This window comes from Panonychus citri, unplaced genomic scaffold, assembly GCF_014898815.1.
Source record: "Panonychus citri isolate SS breed McGregor unplaced genomic scaffold, ASM1489881v1 Contig00011, whole genome shotgun sequence".
NCBI classification, from domain to species: domain Eukaryota; kingdom Metazoa; phylum Arthropoda; class Arachnida; order Trombidiformes; family Tetranychidae; genus Panonychus; species Panonychus citri.
The window spans coordinates 1,490,378-1,510,743 of record NW_026515416.1 but is presented as its reverse complement, the minus strand read 5'-3'; the positions used below and the strand labels follow the sequence as shown (position 1 = coordinate 1,510,743).

General features: G+C 30.8%; 3 protein-coding genes across 3 annotated transcripts; 2 read left to right on the top strand and 1 right to left on the bottom strand.

Annotated features, from left to right (window-relative positions):
• The first annotated feature begins 1,061 nt into the window (after nt 1-1,061).
• Nucleotides 1,062-20,244, top strand: LOC128391794 (uncharacterized). The gene is made up of 9 exons (XM_053351743.1): nt 1,062-1,579; nt 10,855-12,853; nt 14,545-14,933; nt 15,718-15,894; nt 16,285-18,315; nt 18,950-19,154; nt 19,223-19,500; nt 19,702-19,856; nt 19,982-20,244. Exons 1-9 carry the CDS (start codon nt 1,423-1,425, stop codon nt 20,147-20,149), a joined length of 5,559 nt encoding a protein of 1,852 aa, XP_053207718.1. The 5' UTR covers nt 1,062-1,422; the 3' UTR covers nt 20,150-20,244.
• On the bottom strand, nt 12,864-14,034 carry LOC128393246 (28S ribosomal protein S10, mitochondrial-like). The gene is given in 4 exon segments (XM_053353387.1): nt 12,864-13,272; nt 13,274-13,294; nt 13,581-13,741; nt 13,817-14,034. Coding segments are annotated over 4 exon segments (537 nt in total). The 5' UTR covers nt 13,937-14,034; the 3' UTR covers nt 12,864-13,037.
• Nucleotides 14,093-15,609, top strand: LOC128393256 (PAXIP1-associated glutamate-rich protein 1-like). Its single transcript, XM_053353397.1, has 4 exons — nt 14,093-14,421; nt 14,545-14,933; nt 15,032-15,413; nt 15,561-15,609. Exons 2-3 carry the CDS (start codon nt 14,561-14,563, stop codon nt 15,112-15,114), a joined length of 456 nt encoding a protein of 151 aa, XP_053209372.1. The 5' UTR covers nt 14,093-14,421; nt 14,545-14,560; the 3' UTR covers nt 15,115-15,413; nt 15,561-15,609.
• Nucleotides 20,245-20,366: the final 122 nt, after the last annotated feature.

Here is a 20,366-nt window from a genome sequence, read left to right as displayed (position 1 = left end):
GAGAGAGAGGGAGGGAGAGAGAGGATGAAGGAGGTTGTGGTGGTGGTGAAAATGCAAATACTTTATCAAAACGATGATAATGATAATGCTGATGATGATTAAATTGCTGCTTCAATTAAAGTAAAACAAAGTTGATACACAAAAAAAGATACCAGGTAACCAGTTATACCTTTTGGGTAATAATGAAATGAACTGACCTTAATCAAGAATCTGGTCATTGAGTAAAGTTAACCAGTTTTTCTTAAACTCACCATCTTTTTTTTATGATCCATTATGGTGAAAGTGAGAAAAGAAAGAGAAGATCAATGAAGTAGTGGAGAAATATTAATGAAAATATCTTCATCTTCATTATTGGAAAAATCAAAGAGTTTATAAAGTTAGAATAAATAAAAATATTCCATGATAACCAAAGATGGTAAATCTATTCCGTTTGTTTTCATGTCCACCTCTTTCCCTGCCGCCATCACCAGGATCATCATGGGCCTTTTAACTCCTCCAGATCAATGCCGACCCTCCTCTTTGTTTGTATATCAGGTTTGTAGATCAGTTCATCAATCCGTTGACCATAATGAAAGGCCCATGGAAAGAGTTGAGGTGAGTTAATTAATGTCCAACGGCAGGATAATCAAAGAGCCGAAGACTAAATTAAATGCTAACAGAGTTATTATTAAGTATAGTTGTCGAGTTAAAACAAAAAATTTCGAGGGAAAAATTGACCTGAGAGAAGACAAATGATGGAAAGAAAGGAAAATATCTCATGTAACGAAAAGTTCAATCGGTTCGTAGGTTCGATTGTAAATTTAGAACATGTTGACCGGTTCGAAAACGAAATAGTTTCTCTCTCTCTCTCTCTCTTTCTCTCTTTCTCTCAATCTTCGTTTTCTTCCAACATTCGATCTTTTCGAATAATTTATAATGATGATAATGAAGATAAGGATGATCGTAAAACCAGTTTAGTAGTTTACTTAAACACCTCAGGGTCTTTTCCCGAACGAAGGGAAAAAAGAAAGAGAAAAATGTATTCTCTTTCTTTTATCCCTTTCGATTCCATATTCCAACTGAACCTGAATTCAACTTTCACTTTCCATTTGATATCATGAGTTAACCTTTTGGTTTCACTTTCCTCATGTTAACTTTGTTTATATCATTATTATCATCTTAAATCATCCAACACTAACAATCATAATTAAATCAACATTTCCTTTTAATTTTTCAATCAACAAACAACAACATAAACATCGAAAAAATCAAAAATTTCATCATTTTGATATTTACAAGTTCCCATTGAAATTGCTATGGGATTTTCATTGTTAATTGTTACTTAATTATTTCAATCATATTTTCATTTGTTGTTGTTTTTTCCATTTAGTTTTAAAGTTTTTTCACTAACTGTTTGTGTATCTATTAAATTATTAACTAATTATGGATAAAACAGATGAAATTGTGCCTAACAATCAACGACCACCTCAACAATTAGCAGTTCAAGTTAATGATCTTTACTTAGGTTATAATCAAACTGGGAATATATTGAAAGGCGTTCAAATGAATGTTAAACCAGCTTCAATTTACGGATTATTAGGTAAGTTTTGATTAATTTAATCAACAATTAACTGGCTAATAAGCTGGAAAGGTAAATCAATAAGATCTCGATAAGTTTTTGGTCAGTTGAAAGTCAAACAAAATCAATACAGTAGATTAACAATTAGCCAAGTGAATAAATCAAAAAACTATGATGAGTTCTAATTGTTTGTTCAAGACAATTAACGCTAATTGTTTGTGATTAGAATATGACGAAAAAAAAAACAATTAAAAAGCTTAAATTAGGATAATAAATGTAAATTTAAGGGGGTTTTGGTTAATTGCTGGTGTCTAATCAACCAATTTGGTTGAAAACAAAGTAATTAATGGTACGTATTTGAATTAAATTAAATTAAATTAAACATGCAAAGGTAATTAACTAGCTAATGGTAACAATCATCAACGACATTGTCAATTGTTTATCCAATTTAAGTTGATAATTAGCTTTTCCACTAATTAATTTGTCCATCAATAGGGTTGAGTAGTTAATTATTATCATGATTATTAATATTAAACTCTAATTACAATTAAAAAAATGTTTGTTTACTAGTTGACACATTAATTATTGAAAGTTAATTGGCATTAATGATGATGAGAGATCAAGTTAATTATATTAGATTTGTGATAATAGATTAGGTGAGAGATGATTATGTCGTTGATGATCAGCTAATCAAATTATAATCAACTCAAAGTTAATTAATTGTATCAATGTCAAAGACAATAGGAAGATATGAATGAAGGATAAGTTTTGTTACTCTGGTTAATTGTTATCATGAATTGTCACTTGAATCTCTCATACGATTATCATCATTATTTTGACAGTTTCTGGACATTATCTTGATTGTTTCATGAATTATCATGACATGTTAGTTAATTCAATCAATAGACAATAAAGGAAACCCCTTGAAACAGATAAGTTATGTAATAGTAATAATAATAAGAAACCAAGTTTGACTTTCTCTCATCTTTAGATTCAATCAATGACTCATTCTTGGTTCCATATGATGATAGAATCAGATAAATCTATTAATATTTGAAACTCACCCTGAAGCCATGAAACTGATGAGATAACAACAATTAACTCTTTCAATTTCAACTACTTGTATTGAAAAGTTTCATTAGAAAATTTCATTCAAGGTTAATGTAATCTTTCAGGTAAACAGATGATTCTGATTGTTGTTGTTGTTGTTTTTTTGGTGATAATTTCAACAATACAAGAAAATCTGAAATTCAGTCAAGGTTTATCATGGATGAACATGATGATAATGGTGATTTCTGAATTGAAATTGTCAATCTTTTTGTTGGGAGTAGACACAAGACTCAGAATCATCCAAAGTGTCAGGAACAGTTTTTACAATCTCTGTATCATGTTGATTTGTTTTTTCAACTGAATTCAATTTATGTTTATTATTACTGAACTTTTATTGTTATTGTTTTTAATAAATATTGAATTGTAATAACATTAGTTACATTTTTTGATTGTAACTGACATTAAATCCTAACAATCATGATAATGATGAAATAACGTGAGCTGATTTTTATATTACTAATATGATATTATTGAAACTTTAATTTAATAATAATAAATTTTGTTTCAAACAAAACACAATTAAGTTTAAACCATTTTTTTTACTGTTCAATTGATTATTAATCACAAATCGATGATAATTTTTCATCGTCTTGTTATTTTTTTATATAAATCAAACAACAATATCACAATTATGAATCATTTCATCTGAAAGATTTGTTTTTGTCATTATAATGAAAAAAAGTGTTCATTTGCTCAGATATTATTTCATGTGATAGATGAAAATGATTTATTAATCTTATCATCATCTTAATACAATAATAATGAGAGAGAGGGAGAGGGAGAGAGTCAGTGAGATCCGAAACTAGGGCAAGAAAAAGTAGCAATGATGAGGATGATGACAGAAAGAGTTTACAGTTAGAAAGCATTGATTTTGTTCACATGAGGATGATAAAGATGATGAAGATGATGGAGATGATGATGATATAGTGTAATAATATCAAGACTAAAGACCAATTCCTATTTGTTATATTATTAGGAAGGAAAAAGTTTCCATTCAACAGACTTTTTCCTTCACTGATTATATACTGATTCTAAATCCATCTATTTTCATCATCAATCTCTCTCTCTCTCTCTCTCTCTTGCTTATCATCATCATCCTAATCATCACCATCTTCTAATAATATTATCAATACCTCGTCTCCCCCCATTCTCAGTTACATTGATGGTGAAAAAAAAGGAGAAAATGATGAAAAACGAAATTACAAATATAAGTTAACTTTCTCTTCCTCATCTTCATCCTCCTCCCATAAACCTCTCACTCTTTTCTGATAATTTTTATTATAATAGTTATTTTCTTCATCTCTGTCATCATCCTTATCATCATAACTGGATGCTACTGATCATTTGATACACTGATAGTTCTTACACCATTTTCCTCCCCTCTTTCTCTCTCACAAACACACTCCACCCTCCTGCCTCATCTTTATTTCTTTGTTATCCTCATCCTCATCATCTTCATCATCATTACATTATTTTCATTCTATTTTCAATCATCGATCGAAATCTGTGGAAATTTTTGCCAGAAGAAACTTTTTTTTTCTTCTTTTTCCTTTTTTTTACCATAAATTATAATGGCAATAACTTTTTACCGTTATTTTTGGGTGAGATATACCAAAGGTAAATCAACTTTATCGATTCTGATATTCAATTCATTTTTTCCTGACCTTAATAGAACCAGAACTTTTTTCACCATCATGATACATATATTATATACCATGAATAATATCATGATATATATTTTTGTTGTTCTTATTGTTTATCAATCACTTTTTTTTGTTGTTTCTTTTTCTCATTTTTTTTTTCTCAATTTTCTGAAATGTCCAAGTTCATGGTGAGTATTTTTTTCTGACCATGAAAAACAAAGCAAAAGTTCAATTGAGATTCAGATTCAGAAAATTAGATTGATTGTTTACCTGATCTATTTTTTTTTTGATAATAATTGAATCGATGAATTTACAATTTACTAATTCAATTATTCAGTTGTATTGATTTGACAATACCTGTAAGCTAATTGTTAGCTAATCATATTGGATTAACAATTAAGGTGTTCATCAGGTTTTACGTTTTTCTGATCATATTATTGGTTTTAATTGTTATACTGATTAACGGTTAACTGTTGGTAATTGAAGTGGTTATTGTTGTTAATCAACATGAACTGAATTCAATTGACAGTGTAAGTGTAACTAAATTAACTTAATCGTGATTAGTTTATGTTAATTTGTTTGTTTTTCTCCTCGATATCATAACACTTAATTTAATTTTAATGTGATGATAATATAATGCAATCAACGATCATCAAGAGTATATAATTTACTTTTGATTATCGTGAATCACAATTAACTTTCTTACATTTTTCCACTAATTATTATTGATAATGTTCAACAATTAACCACTTTTTAATTACACGTATTGAACTGATTAAACTAAATTGCTTAAAGATTTTCAATGTCAATCATCAATTAGAATCACAATTAGTTTTCAATTTAACCGAAAACTTGGATTCAATTTAATTGTTGTTCATTTCTTTCAATAGATTTAAAAATGAAGAAGAAGAAGAAAAAAAAATTAATTCTAAATCAGTAAATTGCGAGTAACAATTAAATTAAATGATGAAGTTTACCTTTTTAAAAGAAACTAAATTGAAACCTCTAAATAAACTAATCAACTGATTGCTCGGTTTTGATTCAATTGTTAAATAATTGTGATGATGATAATGATGATACCGATGATTATGATTAACAATTATCAGTTTCAATTGATTGTAATTTAATCATGATAATAACGGTAAACAAGTTTTAAGGTCAGAAAGTTTTTTTCTTGATAATATTTAGGTTGATAATCATAATGTGATGTTTATTATCAACCTTTAAACCAGTTCAGTTGATTTTCAGTTTTGATTTAAATTGTTCAGTTAAAAAAACTTTAATCATCATAATCATGATCATCATAATCATAATTTTTGTTAACTGTTGTAATAATCATTGGTTATATAATAATAATAACAACAGTTAAATTGATTCAGCGCCAATTTGAAATCAACTGTACAATTGGTTAACTGTAACTCAATTGTTATTCAATAATGATGATAATGATAATGATTAAGGTGAAGATGATAATGATGATCATGATGAAGATGAAGATGAAGATGAAGATGAGGATGAGGATGAAAAAATTATCATCAGTTTCACGGTCAACGGTGTTAATATTATACTTTATGAGGTGATGATGATAATAATACATTGAGTAATTTAAGAAGCTGAAACTGATTGCTGATGAAAATGAAGTAAATTGTTTCAACAATTATAATGATCAATTTCATTGCTGGCCAGTGATTAAATCTAATTCAGTTATAGTAATGTTTTCATCTCATCACTGTTTTCACTTAATCATCATTTCTGATTGTTGTTGTTGATGATGGGATTTTTTTTTCCTCGGCTCTTTCACTTTAATGAAACAATTAACTTGATCATATTGGATTTAATTTGTATTGTTGTTGTTTTCATAGAGAAACAATCAATTTAATTTGCTCTGGTAATCATCAGGAATCAATTCTGACAATTATTCTGACAATTGGAAAAAAAGATTTTATTGATTTTGTTTGTTTGTCTACAATATTGGATACTAATCAATGATTATTGTGATTAATTGTTGAGATAATTTAGTAATGATTAGTTGTAGTCCAAGAGGATTTGATAGGAACAATTTAATTGAACAAAATTAACTTTCATTGGGGGGAAAATATATTTGATTTGTTAGCAACAATCAACTTGATTCTCTCTCTCTTAATTGTTAACTTTTTCTTCAATATATTTAATAGTCTATGTGATTTAATTTGATGGTTTTACGCTCATTGATTGTGATGAATTTCAAATTAAATTGTTGTAAAATGTTAATCTGATTACAAGGTTTGATTTATAATATATGGTAAGATGAAAATTCAATGTTAATTTTATTCAAAATTTAATTTCATGTGATTAAATTAAATTGTAAATCAATCAATGATTCAGTTCAATCCTGATCAATGTCACACTTACATTTTTGCTTCTTATGTTCAATGTCACCAATTAATGATTAATAATTGATTAATGAAGTCTCAAATCAATCAACACACACACACAAATTATATTAATCAATTAAATTGTTACAAGTTGATCAATATTCAATATTAATCATAATACCTTTTCAATGTTATAACATTGGTTGATCAGGAAAATATAATAATCGAATCATCGGAAAAAGTTATTAAGGTTAATTTTTAATTGTTGGAATAGAAAAAAAAATTTCTTCTCATGATTAACATGATTAAGAAGTAAAATAAATGTTGATTGCTGTTAAATTATTAGAATATTGTTGATAATGATTAACACAATTGGATAATAGAGATATACAACAATGAGAAAGCGAAATAGTAATTACAATTAACTTTTTTACATTCGGAGAAAGAAAAAATTGTTTAATCAAAATAATCAACAAGTTTAATGATCATCAAGCCAAAGAAGATTAAGAAAATTAAGTTAAATTGTCTTCGGTCAATAAATTGGATTGGAAGAGGCAAATTCGTGCTGTCCACTCTCAATCTCTTAGTAAACTGACCATTGATTGCTATTGTATCAATTGGTTCATTATATCATCATGTATTATCATGACAAAAGTAATTCAGAAGTTGAGATTTGATAATAATCAGACAAAGAAACTGAAATCATATATATTACAATGGATTCACCATGTTATCATTATAACTGAACTTTTTTTCATTTCATTCAACGATTAACATTCGGGTTGATGATGGACAATTTTATCTGTATTTATATTAATATATATTTTTATTGATGATAAACCAATGACTGGGTCAATGAAACTTTTATCATTATCATTGAGATGACCATCAATGGGCTTGGGTCAGTTTTGATTAACTTTGTATTTATTGTTAACGGTTAATCGGGAGGTGATGAGGATGATTTTCATTTTCATTTTCAAATGATTGTAATTTAGTTAATACTATTGGTTAAGGGTTTACGTTGATGATGATCAGTTGATTTGGTCGATTAACGGTTAATTTTGATTCTCGATGCCGTGATGATAATCAATACCATTGAACATGATGATCATTCAAACAATACACAAGTAATTACATTGAGTTTAAGTTTGGACTTTCTTTCAATTAGTTTGTTGTTCAATTTATAAAACTTGTTAATCATTGAAATTAAAAGTTAATAATGATTGGAAAGGTTTGAGAGTTTATCAACATTTTAAGCTGATTGATTGTTTATTAATAGACAATTGATTAACTGTGTGATTGTGGAGGTTGATTAAATCAATTGATTGTTGAAATATATCAAATTTTTGATCAGTTTTACCAATTTAATTGACAAATTTACCTTTTCTAGTTTGTTTAATGATTCATATTGATCATGATCACATTGTTTGACTTTTAATTGTTGTTGATTATTTTCAATCAGTTGTTACAATTATTGTAACAATTTAGGCAATTGTCCAGCTTTTTTTTTCTTGGTTGATTGTTTGTCTCATTCAGAATATTATTTATTTGTAAACATTGAGTTGATAACTGTAATTGTTACGAGAATGTGACAATCAAAAATGTAACACAACAATCAACAATTTTTAACCACAAGTTACAATCAAATTGATTGTGAGTTGAACAATCTAATAATCGGGAATGATGAATGATTGATAAAATTGAAAAATACTGAATTGTGATTAAAATTATCATGAAAGTAAAGGTTAAAAAAAAGATGAAATTTGTGGGTGGAAACTGATGATGAAGATGCTGATGATGAGGATGAAAATGAAGATGAGGATGATTAGGTGTAGGAAGAGGAGGAGGAAGTGGATATTGGGGTGGGATGAGCTGGTGGAAATTGATTGAAGATTAATGGTCCGTTCAATGTGTTGTTTAAAGGCCAAAAACATCAGCAAACTCAACTGACCTCAAGAGTTTTACACTAATGATAATCAATAGAAAAATAAATAACAAGAGTTGAAGAGGGAAAAGGTTATTTAAAAAAAGAAAATCTTTTTCCAATTCGAATAACAATTTATTATCATTATTGATTGTGATTATTTTTTAGTGACTGTTGAAAGTTTTACTGTTAAATTTGGACAATTTAATGATAAAACTAATTTGAGTTGACACATTGATGAATATTTGATCAACATCTCAAACTGAGAATTGATAATCATGGGAAGTTTATTGAGAATCTAAAAATATCACTTAGAAAACTTTTTTTTCTGTTCACAATTTTCTCAATCGATTTTCAGAATTATTCTGAAAACTCAATTTTCATGGAAAAAAAAGATCATGGATTTTAATCATATTACAAATCTTCATCTCCATCCTCATCCTCATCCTCATCTTCATCCTCATCATCTTCCAGTAAAAAATGGACTGAGAAACATTTTTCTTGCTTCAATGATTATCATCATTCTGTGATTGTTATTATTATTTGAACATTTCTTTGCTTTCTTCAACATCATCAGTCTTAATCATGATTATCTGATTATTTATTTATTTAACCTTTAATCCAGTTTGCTTTTTAAGTTAACTAATAGTTAACAGTAACTTGTTGTAAATCTTATTGTGTCTCATTTGATTATAATTGTTGGAGTTTCTCTCAAAATAATCTTGGTCTTGGTTCATTGAATTGATTTAATCCATGAAAAGATGAGTCTATGAATAACATGATTAAACTTTGATTTAGAATTGATTTTTTCTTCACAATTTGTTGATTATTATGATAAATTATGGTAATTGATTACTACCATTATAATATATTATCTAGGGTTAAACAAAACTTTAATCATTTGGATTATATAATATAATGTTTAAGACTCTTGTAGTTTAGTACAAAATGATTAGGATGTTGATTATATTTTCCCAATTATATAATTACTTTCACTTTTCATTTTAATCATTGATTATTTAAATCAATTACTTTTACCTTAAATCGTTACGATTACATCAATTTAATTGCGTCAACAGTTAGTTAATTGTTGGCGATTTTGTTAGCTCATTTGAGAACATCAGAAAACGTTGATTGTAATAGTTAGTTAATTGCGTTGGCGATGTAAAAAAAAACAAGCGAAATCTAATCAAAGTTTTTAACTTATTTAGATTCTGTTTTTTTTTAATTATCATTTCAATCACCATTATCATTGAATTGACTTTAATTTGATTGTGCTTATTTAGTTAATTATTTTATTATCTGATTGTAATACTTATCATGATTTGAATGTCAGATCGTAACTTTTTTTGCTAAAGGTAAAAGTTGAATAATTGAATTTAATTGCGAAAAAAATGAGTCAAATGTTTCCAATTAACAATCATTGATGAATAATCAACTTAATTACTGATGATTAATGAAATTTACACTGTTTCGTATGTTTAATTAATCTTTCAGTGGATTAAACTAAATTATAGTTAATCCTTATTGTTTAAAAGTATTCCCATTAAACATTGAGAGTAATTAAAACAAAACAACCAACAAAATTGTAACAAAAACACGAGAGATGATCAAATTTAATTAACTTGTAATCATTATAATTGTAAGTTAATCTGTTGATTTTCCTCATCTAATCTGATCAAATTTAAAACAACCGATCAGAGGATGATGATTTTGGTGATGTAAATTAATACATGAATGATATTACCAATAAGGTAAATCAAGGTTCCAAGTTGATTAAATTGAAAAGCAGATTAACAAGAATTTAGAAGCAAAAGAAAACTAAAATTAAATCAAGGATCGTTAAATTGCTTTCCCTTGATTATCCGCAGGTTTGTTAGTTAAGTTTGATTACTTATCTTCATTAAATCAAATTCTGGTAAAAACAGTAGTGGCAATAGTTGAATGTTATTGTAAGTTGATTTGTCCAAAATGATTAAGAAAACATAAGAATCCATCAGGTAATCATCTAATCCTCATTGATTCCTGATAACTTAATACTCAATTAACTTTTGGCTTCTCTCTCTCTCTCTCTCTCTCTCTCTCTCTCTCTCTCTCTCTCTCTCTCTCTCTCTCTCTCTCTCTCTCTCTCTCTCTCTAAATGTTGTTCTTACACATACTGAGATCACATTAGTTGATTCCTTTGATTATCTTGTCTTGATTATAATTGTAATTCTCTCTCTTTTATTTGCTTCTTGTTTTATCTTAAATCTCCTCCAAAATCAGGTCCCAGTGGTTGTGGTAAGACTTCATTGATCAAATGTCTGGTGGGTTATTTTAAACCCGCTCGTGGTAATATCTTTATTCATGGTTATCCTTTGGGTTCCGAGAGACTCAATATTCCTGGCCCTGGAGTTGGTTACATGCCTCAAGAGTGTCAATTGTATAATGAGTTAACCATTGAGGAAACATTGAGATACTTTGGTCGTCTCTTTTTACTTGAGAGTAAAAAAATTGATTCAGCCATTGATTATCTGATTAGTTTACTTGATCTTCCACCAAAAACAAGGATGATTTCCGGTTTATCGGGTGGACAAATGAGACGAGTATCATTTGCAGCTTCCATTATAAGTAAACCTAAATTGGTTATTCTTGATGAACCAACTGCCGGTGTTGATCCAATGGTTACTCGGTCAATTTGGTCTCATTTGGCTCATCTTTCAAATCAATTGTCCATTACGGTTATAGTGACCACTCATTATATTGAAGAGGCAAGAAAAGCTGATTGTGTTGGATTAATGAGAAAGGGTAAACTTTTAGCTGAAGATAATCCTGAAGTTATAATGAAAAGATATGGAGCTGTTACCTTGGAACAAGCATTTCTTTGTATTTGTAACAATCAACAAATTGTTAACTCAACTATTGATCCAATTTCATCGTCATCGTCAACCTTTTCCCTTTCATCACCATCTTCATCAGAAATTGCTACAATTACAGAGACTCCTGATCCCCCTGATAATCAGTATTCAGGTGAAATTATTTATCAACCTAAAGCGGCTTATAGTCCACTTGATTTGAATAAATTGTTCACCGTTAATCTTGACCATTGGTTTACCATTGTGTCCATTATTTTTTGGAAAAACACTTTAAGAAATATTCGTAATCTTCCGTTCTTGGTGTTACAATTTATCGTTCCAGTGGTTCCAGTTGTACTTCTTTGCATTGCTGTAGGTTTAGATCCATTTGATGTTCGAGTGGCCATAGTTAATCACGATCGTGGCGGTGAATATAGTTCAATGTTTCTTAAGCACATTGATACTTATCACATTAATGCTGTTCCATATGAATCGTTGGACGAAGCTCTGGACGATATAAAACACCAACGAACTTGGGGTGTCCTTCATTTTAAGCATAACTTTTCCAACTCCATTTTGAATCGAATCGATTTTACCAATCCAAGTTTATCCAATGAAACAATTGATTCCTCAACGATCAAACTTTACGCTGATTTAACAGATGATCTAACGGTTATCCATGTAACACGAAGTTTAGATCGGACTTTTCATTCATTTGTTAGAAATGCTTTAGCTGAAAAGGGCAGGAAACCAACTATCGCCGCTTTACCAATTAAAATGGAAAGACCAATTTTCGGTGAGGCCAATGTTAATCGCCACAATAATTTCAAACGATTCACTCTACCGGGCTTCATGGCTGCCGTTTGTTTCACCATTGGTTATACTATTACAGCGGTTATCATTAGCTTTGAACGAAATGATAATATGCTGGACAGACATTATGTTATCGGCGTTTCTCCGTTACAATTTCTGGTGGCTCATGCTTTTAACCGGCAAATATCCAACATTATTCAAATTTCAACGGTTCTATGTACTTGTGTTTATGTCCTACAAATATTGGACATGCCTGCGTTCACCCAACTATTGACATCTTTTTTCATCCTTTTCATTGTTTCCATTAACGGGATGAGTCTCGGGATGGTTATCTCTTCACAAAGTAGTCGAATTGATTTAATTTTCACTTTCTCCATTGCTGCCATGTTTGCTTTCATGATATTCAGTGGTGTCCTTTGGCCGATTGAATCAATGTCTCCTTGGTTACGAGCTATTTCAAAATTATCTCCAGTCACTCAGGGGGCACAAGGGCTGAGAAATACTCTACTTCGAGGTTTAGGTCCATGGCATTCGGCTGTTCTTCCGACATTTTATATCTGCTTTGGTTGGTCTTGTCTCTTGTTTGCTATTGGAATCAGACAATTTAAGTTTACATGAGCTAAATCGTTGTCGACTCAAACAATACTTATTGTTAAATAAGCATTGATTTATTTTAGCTAACTAATTATATATATATATAAATTGAAATTTTCTTTCTCCTAATCTCATGGTGGTGAGAAAATTAATGTACAAAAACAAGCAAACAATTTGACAACATGAGATTGGTGATAAATTTAAGATTCATTCTGATGATATAGCTTGTTGTGGATTCAAATGGTCAGGAAATTTGGCCAATGCAGTTTTAACTACTGTCATATGAACTCCTTCAGGAAGATTACGTTGGATATATTCTAGAAATGTGTCCGCTGTTGATCCAGTCAAATTTTTAAAGTGTAAATTTAAAAAATAGGTTCGAAATTCATAAACAGCTCGATGATCCTTATAAATGAAACGTGATTTCAATAATGGTTTCGAAAATGTGTCTCCAAGGCTCTTCACTGTAAAAAGAAATATATTGTTTATCAAAATAAAGATATAATTATAAGTTAAAGGATTGTCTCCAATGAGGATTAATTTGTTTAAATGAGTTTGGGCAAAGTGAACTGAAATTCAATCGATGGATTGAAATTTTATCCCATCTCATTGAAATCATTTCTTAGTCTTAATTCTTAATAACAATCAGACTATGCGAAATTGAATAGATTAGTCGTAAAGGTTAAATTGTAAATGATTATGTGAGAGAAATTAAATTAATCAAGGATAGAAAGGGAAAAAACAATTAACCTTTTAACAAAAGGGATTCCAAGCTCTTCACTTGTGGCAATGACAAATTTCCTATAAGAATACAAAACTGGGGTTTCGTGAGCTTTTAATTGCAATTCCAAATATTTATACAGAGTATCAAGCTCTTCCGCTGACTCACTAATATGTTCAGATTCAGGAACCTTATAATAAATAGAAACAAACAAACAAATTAAATTTATAGTAAAAAAAAAGGTCAATCAAAATTAATTGTTTACCTGAGTTGATGGACTAGAAGTTACTGTAGATAAGAAACTTGGGTTACTCCTTAAAAGATTAGATCTTGAAGCCAACAGAGTAGATTTAAGAATGTTCAGACGATTTAGAATCATCGACATAATTAACTTGGAATTAGTAAACCAGAATCTGGTTATTAGATTTAATTGTTTAAACTAATTTAAATTGAACAACGAAAATGAAAAGAAAACAGAAAACACATGTTCGAAAGTAACTCCATCTAGTGTCGGCTTTGAGAACTTCGGTTTTATTTATTTTCAAAAGAAAAACAATTAACTTCGTCTTTTAATTTAGCTCATTTAATTGGTAATCAATTTTTCTATTGTGTTAACTGTTTAACTATTGATTTATATTGATTATCAACTAATTAGTTTATAGTTTACTTTCTGTGTGTGAGTGAATAATCTCATCGACTCGGTTAAACTATCCAACCAAAGAAATGAGAAAACATCAACCTTTTTTCATCATTGTTGTTGGTAAAAATTGTCATGATTAATGTTTTTAATTACAATTTAGACGTTTTTATTTGTTCACAATCAAATTAAACATTTAACTCTCATCTTAGGAAATTTATAAAGGTGACAAGGTAAGTAAATTGCTTCATGTTTTCTATTCACAAAATTGTCCAGTCAACATTTGGATTAGTGTTTTTATTTTTTTTCATTTACATTGTTTTCATTGTTTTCTTTTACTTTCTATTACTTTCCAGTAAAAAAGAAGGAGAAATGTCAATGGATCAAGAGGATAACGATTGGAGTATCACCTGTTCTGATGATGAGCTTTATGATGTAGCCAATAATCTAGTGATACCTTTCAATCAACCCGGTGGGATAAAAGTATGGGAACCAAGTGGTAATAAGATATCGACCTTGTATAAGCAACTAGAAAAATGTGATTACATTGAACTGAAATGGGTCTGTCCAGAAAAGAGATCACCTTCAGATGATTCAAGAGATTTGGTTGATATAAATAAGATGACCGAGTCAAATGAAAATAAGCCAAGTTCAGTGGAACCAAATCAATTTGATTTCGACGAGGAACAACCAGAAAAATATAACAATTTCCCTAAATCAGGTCCTAAGCGACGGACAACACAAGGTAACAATTAAATTTCGACCATATGATAAACAATCAATTCTATAAAATTATCTATTCTTAATTTCATATCTAATTATCTTTCTCTTTATTTCCATTAGGCCAAAGAAAAATTACCAAATTGGATAAAGTGATGAACGATATGAAAAAATATCAAACAATCGACTCCCAAAATCCATCTTGATGGTGCATCTAATTGTCGCTGATTTCGTTGATTGAACATTAACAGTATAAGTTAATTTCCAATGGATTTTTGTTTTCTTTTTTCTATCAACAGTTTTTCTTTACTCTTTTACTCCGACACCTTAAAAGTCACTGATCTGAAGTCACTTGTTTTTATTTACCTGAGTTTTTCTTTATCTTTTTCTTTTTTCACATTAAACTGGTTTCACCTCTTGGTTGGTTTAGAACAACAAATGTTAAAACAACGCCCGCAGCCAGAAGATCAACTGTATTGCTGTTAATTTTTTTCTCTTTTCCAAAGTACGTAAGCAACATTCATACACTTCAGAAGAGAATCTCAACTTTTTCAACTTTTCTCTTTTTTTGTTTGGCTCTTTTTTTTTATGTTCATCATTTTCCATTTTCCATTTTCTTCTTCTAATATTCTTTTTCTGTGTCCTTGAAAAGTTAACATTCAGTTATAATTATCAGTTTTATAATAAGAGAAAGAGAGAGAGAGAACAAAAAGAGATAGGAAGTAATTGGTTTAATCTCTAATCCATCGTCATCTTTTCACCATCATCATCATCATAATCATCATTTTCGCCATTGAAATAATTCACCATCTTCACCATAATGGACATTCCAGTGACAGTAAAAGATTTACTTCTTTGCTATTTTATTTTCTCTTCTCTGTTCATAGTTACAATAATTTCCACAGATGACAAGACATCAGAATCTCCATCATCTTCTACATCAACTCCACCACCACCATCAACCGGTGATACAAGTATCTTTGCAGGTAATTATCTCTTTTCATATTCTCTTCCTACTTTCATTACTCTTCCTGATTTCTCTTTCTCTTCTCTCTCTCTCTCTCTATTTTTTCTCTCTTCTTTTTAACTTCTAAAATTCTCACCAAGAGACAAATTACTCAAATCGAACACCACAACTTCCATGTAATTCTACAAACCGCTCATTATTTTTGAGAGAAAGAAATTCGATTGAATAGAAATTGAAACGAATTTCATTCATTTCATTTTCTATTCTCCCTTCGCATAAGATAAACAAGTAAACGACCTTACCAGTGATTCCATAATCTCAGCAATCTTAATGTAGCTTTGATCAAACCTTTTCTCTAATCTGTTAATCGGTTAATCTTTAATAATGTTCATCTTTTCTTTGGTGTCAGATCTTTTCAATAAATTGATGCACAATAGTAAAAATCCAACATGTCCTGGTGAATGTCTTCATGCAATTGCATCGCTTTTTTGTGAACATGTTCTGGAAGAAGTTACTTGTGGTGATCCTTTCCTAAGATGTTGTGTGCCCAGTGGCTCAAATTACGGGACAGCAGTTGAAACATCACCTCCATTTGATGTTACCAATCATCCCAATGAAACAACCATTTATTACAATTTAACATCAACAACCTCATCTCCATTATCATCCTCATCCTCATCACTATCCACATCTTCATATTCATCAACTGAACCTTCATATTCATATTTTAGTACATCACCTTTCTCATCACCATCACCATTATCATCCTCATCTTATTATTCCTCATCATCGCCATCTTTTTATTCATCTTCACCTTATCCCAGTAATCGACCCTGGTACACTTCAGTTTCACCAGTCACCCAATCTAATTCAGGACATTTTAGTCTTCCAACAAGACAAACCTCTGCTCCAACAACCGCAACTCCTACGACAACCACCGTAAAGATTAACCACCGGTGTCCTGGTGTTTGTGTTCTCTCTCGATTTGTTATTTATTGTAGTAATATCTCAACCGATGGAATCTGTGATAATCTCATGGAAACATGTTGCCTTCAATCAGAAAAAGATTCAAGTAATTTAACTCTCTCTCTCATCCCAAACCGTAATTCATCCCAAGTACCACCTTCAATCTACAAGTCACCACTGTTGCCATCGTCATCATCATCATTACCATCACAATCGCCACAATTTTCAACCACATCATTGGAAACTTCAACGACATCTCAATCACCACCGCCATCAAAATCACCATCATCAACAACGATAAACTACCCACCGACTACTGAATCAACAACCACAAGCTCATCTTTCGATAATAACATTGGCTCATCGGCTAATGTTTCAGAATCCGTTAAAGATCAATCTAGTTCAGAGGAAAATAAATGCGATGGAATGTGTGTTATCCCTTTCCTCAGTTTTGTCTGTGATGAAACGGATACAACGAAAGTTTGTTCTAATGGTGGTACATGTTGCTACAATCATGAACCTTCAACAACTCCACCGCCAATACCAGGATGTTCAGGGGCCTGTATACCAACCTGGTTAAGTGGTATTTGTCAACTTCCCTCTGAACTTGTCTTGAAAACAGCTAATTGTATGTCGGGGACAATTTGCTGCCATTACCAAGATCGTCGTCCAGCTAATGAACGTCCACCACCACCACTATTCAATGGTCCACCCCCAGGACCACTTCGTATACCTGTTCATCCTCCACCCTCAGTGAACAATTATCCCATGGGTCCACCAAATATTCAACATTTCCAACGACCAAACATCCCAATGAATACTCAAGGTCCACCTCAAGGTTTACGACCTCCACCACCGCCAATGAATTATCAACCACAGACTCGCCTCCCACCGCCACCATCACCTCCACATAACTTCACACCATTTATTCCCAATCGAAAACCACAGATCCAAATTGCACCACCTCAACCTCAACCACAACCTAAACCTCAGCCAATTCCTGCTCCACCAGTAGCCTCACCTCATGAAGAACTGGAACTCACTGGATTCCTTGGTTCTCCCCCATCACAACCTGAGCCCAATGTTTCAGAAACAAATCCCGCTGAGATGGAAGTTCTTGTTCCCTTATCAGATAGTTCATCATCTTCTCCATCTAATCCTCCCGGATTTGACAATAACCCAAGTGTATCGGTAGCAGGATTCCCGGGCGGTGTTCCCTTCTGTCCTGGCCCATGCATCGCACCCTTTTTCCGGTTTACCTGTTTCGGCGGGAACTCAATCTATCCTAAATTTTTCTGTGCCAAACAAGGACAAATTTGCTGCGCCGATCTTAACGATATTCAAACCTACGAGGCCAATATAAAGGCCAATAATGGAGTATGGAAACCATCAATTCCCTCAAAGATTAACTCATCATCACTTGATGAGTCGAGTTCTGTTACTACTCCAACAATTATCTTACCTCCAGTTAAACGTAATTATTTTCATCTATAATTATACCATTTAAATTATTATCCCTTGAAACAATTAGATAACATCTAGTCTATCGATTTAATTGTCAACATTAACATGACACAAAAATTTGTTTTATTATTCAATTAATATTAATGGTGATTGATGATCAACAATCACAGGGATGAAACTTGAATAATCATTTTCATCATTTTAATCAGGATTTTAAATTGATTATGACCTTAACTTGGTAGCTCTAAAATCCTGTTAACTATTATTTTTAACAATTAACACTTTAAGCGCAACAATTAACAATTGAATTAGAGAGAGAGTAAAAAAATAAGATTAACCTACGAACTTGAAAACAACAAGATGTTAATTGTATTACTAAAAATTGAAAAGAAAATCATTTTAATTGTTGTTAAACACTTTCATTGATCATCAAAAGTTTTAATTATAATCAAGATAATTTAACTGTGACAATTGTTAAGTTTAATTGTTCACTTTCTAAGAAGATTGAATTGTAACATTTTATGGTTGAAGATATTTGAGTGATTTTCATCACAATCAGAGTGCGAATGTTAATTGTTGAAAAATTAATCTCGATTTTAAAGTTAAATCAATTCTTATTATTTAATTTTCCTTTTAATTGTCAGCACCTCCAAGACAGGCAACTCCTTATTCGTGTGGATTCAAGGGTAACCAGCGTCGTGAGTCCCCTCGAATCGTCGGTGGTAACGATGCCCTTCCCGGGGAATGGTGTTGGCATGTGGCCTTAATCAACGCCGACAATCAGTACATTTGTGGTGGAGCATTAATTGGATCTCAATGGATTTTAACTGCTGCTCATTGTATAACAAAGTAAATTCAATTTCTTATTCCAATGTACAACAATTAATCTAATTGTTACTCTTTCTCTTTCGAAACAGTTTGGTTCGTAATGATGAATCGATTTATGTTCGTGTTGGTGACTATGATTTATCCGCTCAAATTAAAAGTAAATCAGCTCAAACTCAGAAAGTGTCAACAACTTATATTCATCATAATCATAATGGTGTTACTTTGGATAATGATATTGCATTATTAAAAATTCAATCTCCTGTTCAGATAAATGATTCAATTTGTTTAGTCTGTTTACCTGAACGTGGATCAACCCGTAAACCAGGACAAAGATGTACAGTCACTGGTTATGGTTATCGTGAAGAAAGTAAGAGATTCATAACAATCACCCAGCAATCTAATGACTCCAACAATTGATCACTTTAATGTTCACACATTTCTCACCATGATCTCTGTACATTAAATCCCTTGATTATCTTCAAAACCTCATAATTTATCACCTTCATCCCTTTCTCCCTCTCTCTATCTCTCTATCTCTCTCTCTCTCTCTCTCTCTCTATTCCCTCAGCTGGTCCAATTGCTTTGAAAGTACGAGAGGCTGATGTACCCATAGTAGATGACCAAGAATGTACCACGAAGATACAATCAGTGACCGAGAAGACATTTATCCTTCCCACTAGCAGTTTCTGTGCAGGAGGTGAAAGAGGAAATGATGCTTGTCAGGTAAGATTTATAAACTAAATTAAATATTTTCCAATTAATTCTAATAACTTCTAATTACTGTTTGTATAAATCAAATTAATTTATTCTTTTTCTCTTCTCTCTCTCTCTCTCTCTCTCTCATACAGGGTGATGGAGGTGGACCCTTAGTTTGTGAGGTTGATGGTTTCTATGAGCTTACCGGTTTAGTTTCATGGGGATTTGGATGTGGACGATTAGATGTACCTGGAGTTTATGTTAAAGTCTCAAATTTTATCGGATGGATTCATCAGATAATAAGTGTCAACAATCAATAAACATTTAATCATCATAATGTCATAAATATATATTATTTCAATATCAGATTAAATCAATGGTATAAAAAATATATATTATCATTTGCACCCTTCAAGAGACTCAAGTATCATCATCCTTCATCATCAACAAAACATTAATTCACAACAATCATCGGATCAACAATCAAATCAAAATTACTGTGTAATTGAAAAAAAAATGATCAACTTGCATTGATTA

Bases quoted from the DNA above. Each gene is read 5' to 3' on its own strand.
- LOC128393256 (XM_053353397.1), top strand. From the start codon at position 14,561: ATGTCAATGGATCAAGAGGATAACGATTGGAGTATCACCTGTTCTGAT. The intron at 14,934-15,031 runs GTAACAATTAAA...TATTTCCATTAG, and splicing joins TAAGCGACGGACAACACAAG to GCCAAAGAAAAATTACCAAA.
- LOC128391794 (XM_053351743.1), top strand. From the start codon at position 1,423: ATGGATAAAACAGATGAAATTGTGCCTAACAATCAACGACCACCTCAA. The intron at 15,895-16,284 runs GTAATTATCTCT...CTTTGGTGTCAG, and splicing joins TGATACAAGTATCTTTGCAG to ATCTTTTCAATAAATTGATG. The intron at 19,857-19,981 runs GTAAGATTTATA...TCTCTCATACAG, and splicing joins GAGGAAATGATGCTTGTCAG to GGTGATGGAGGTGGACCCTT.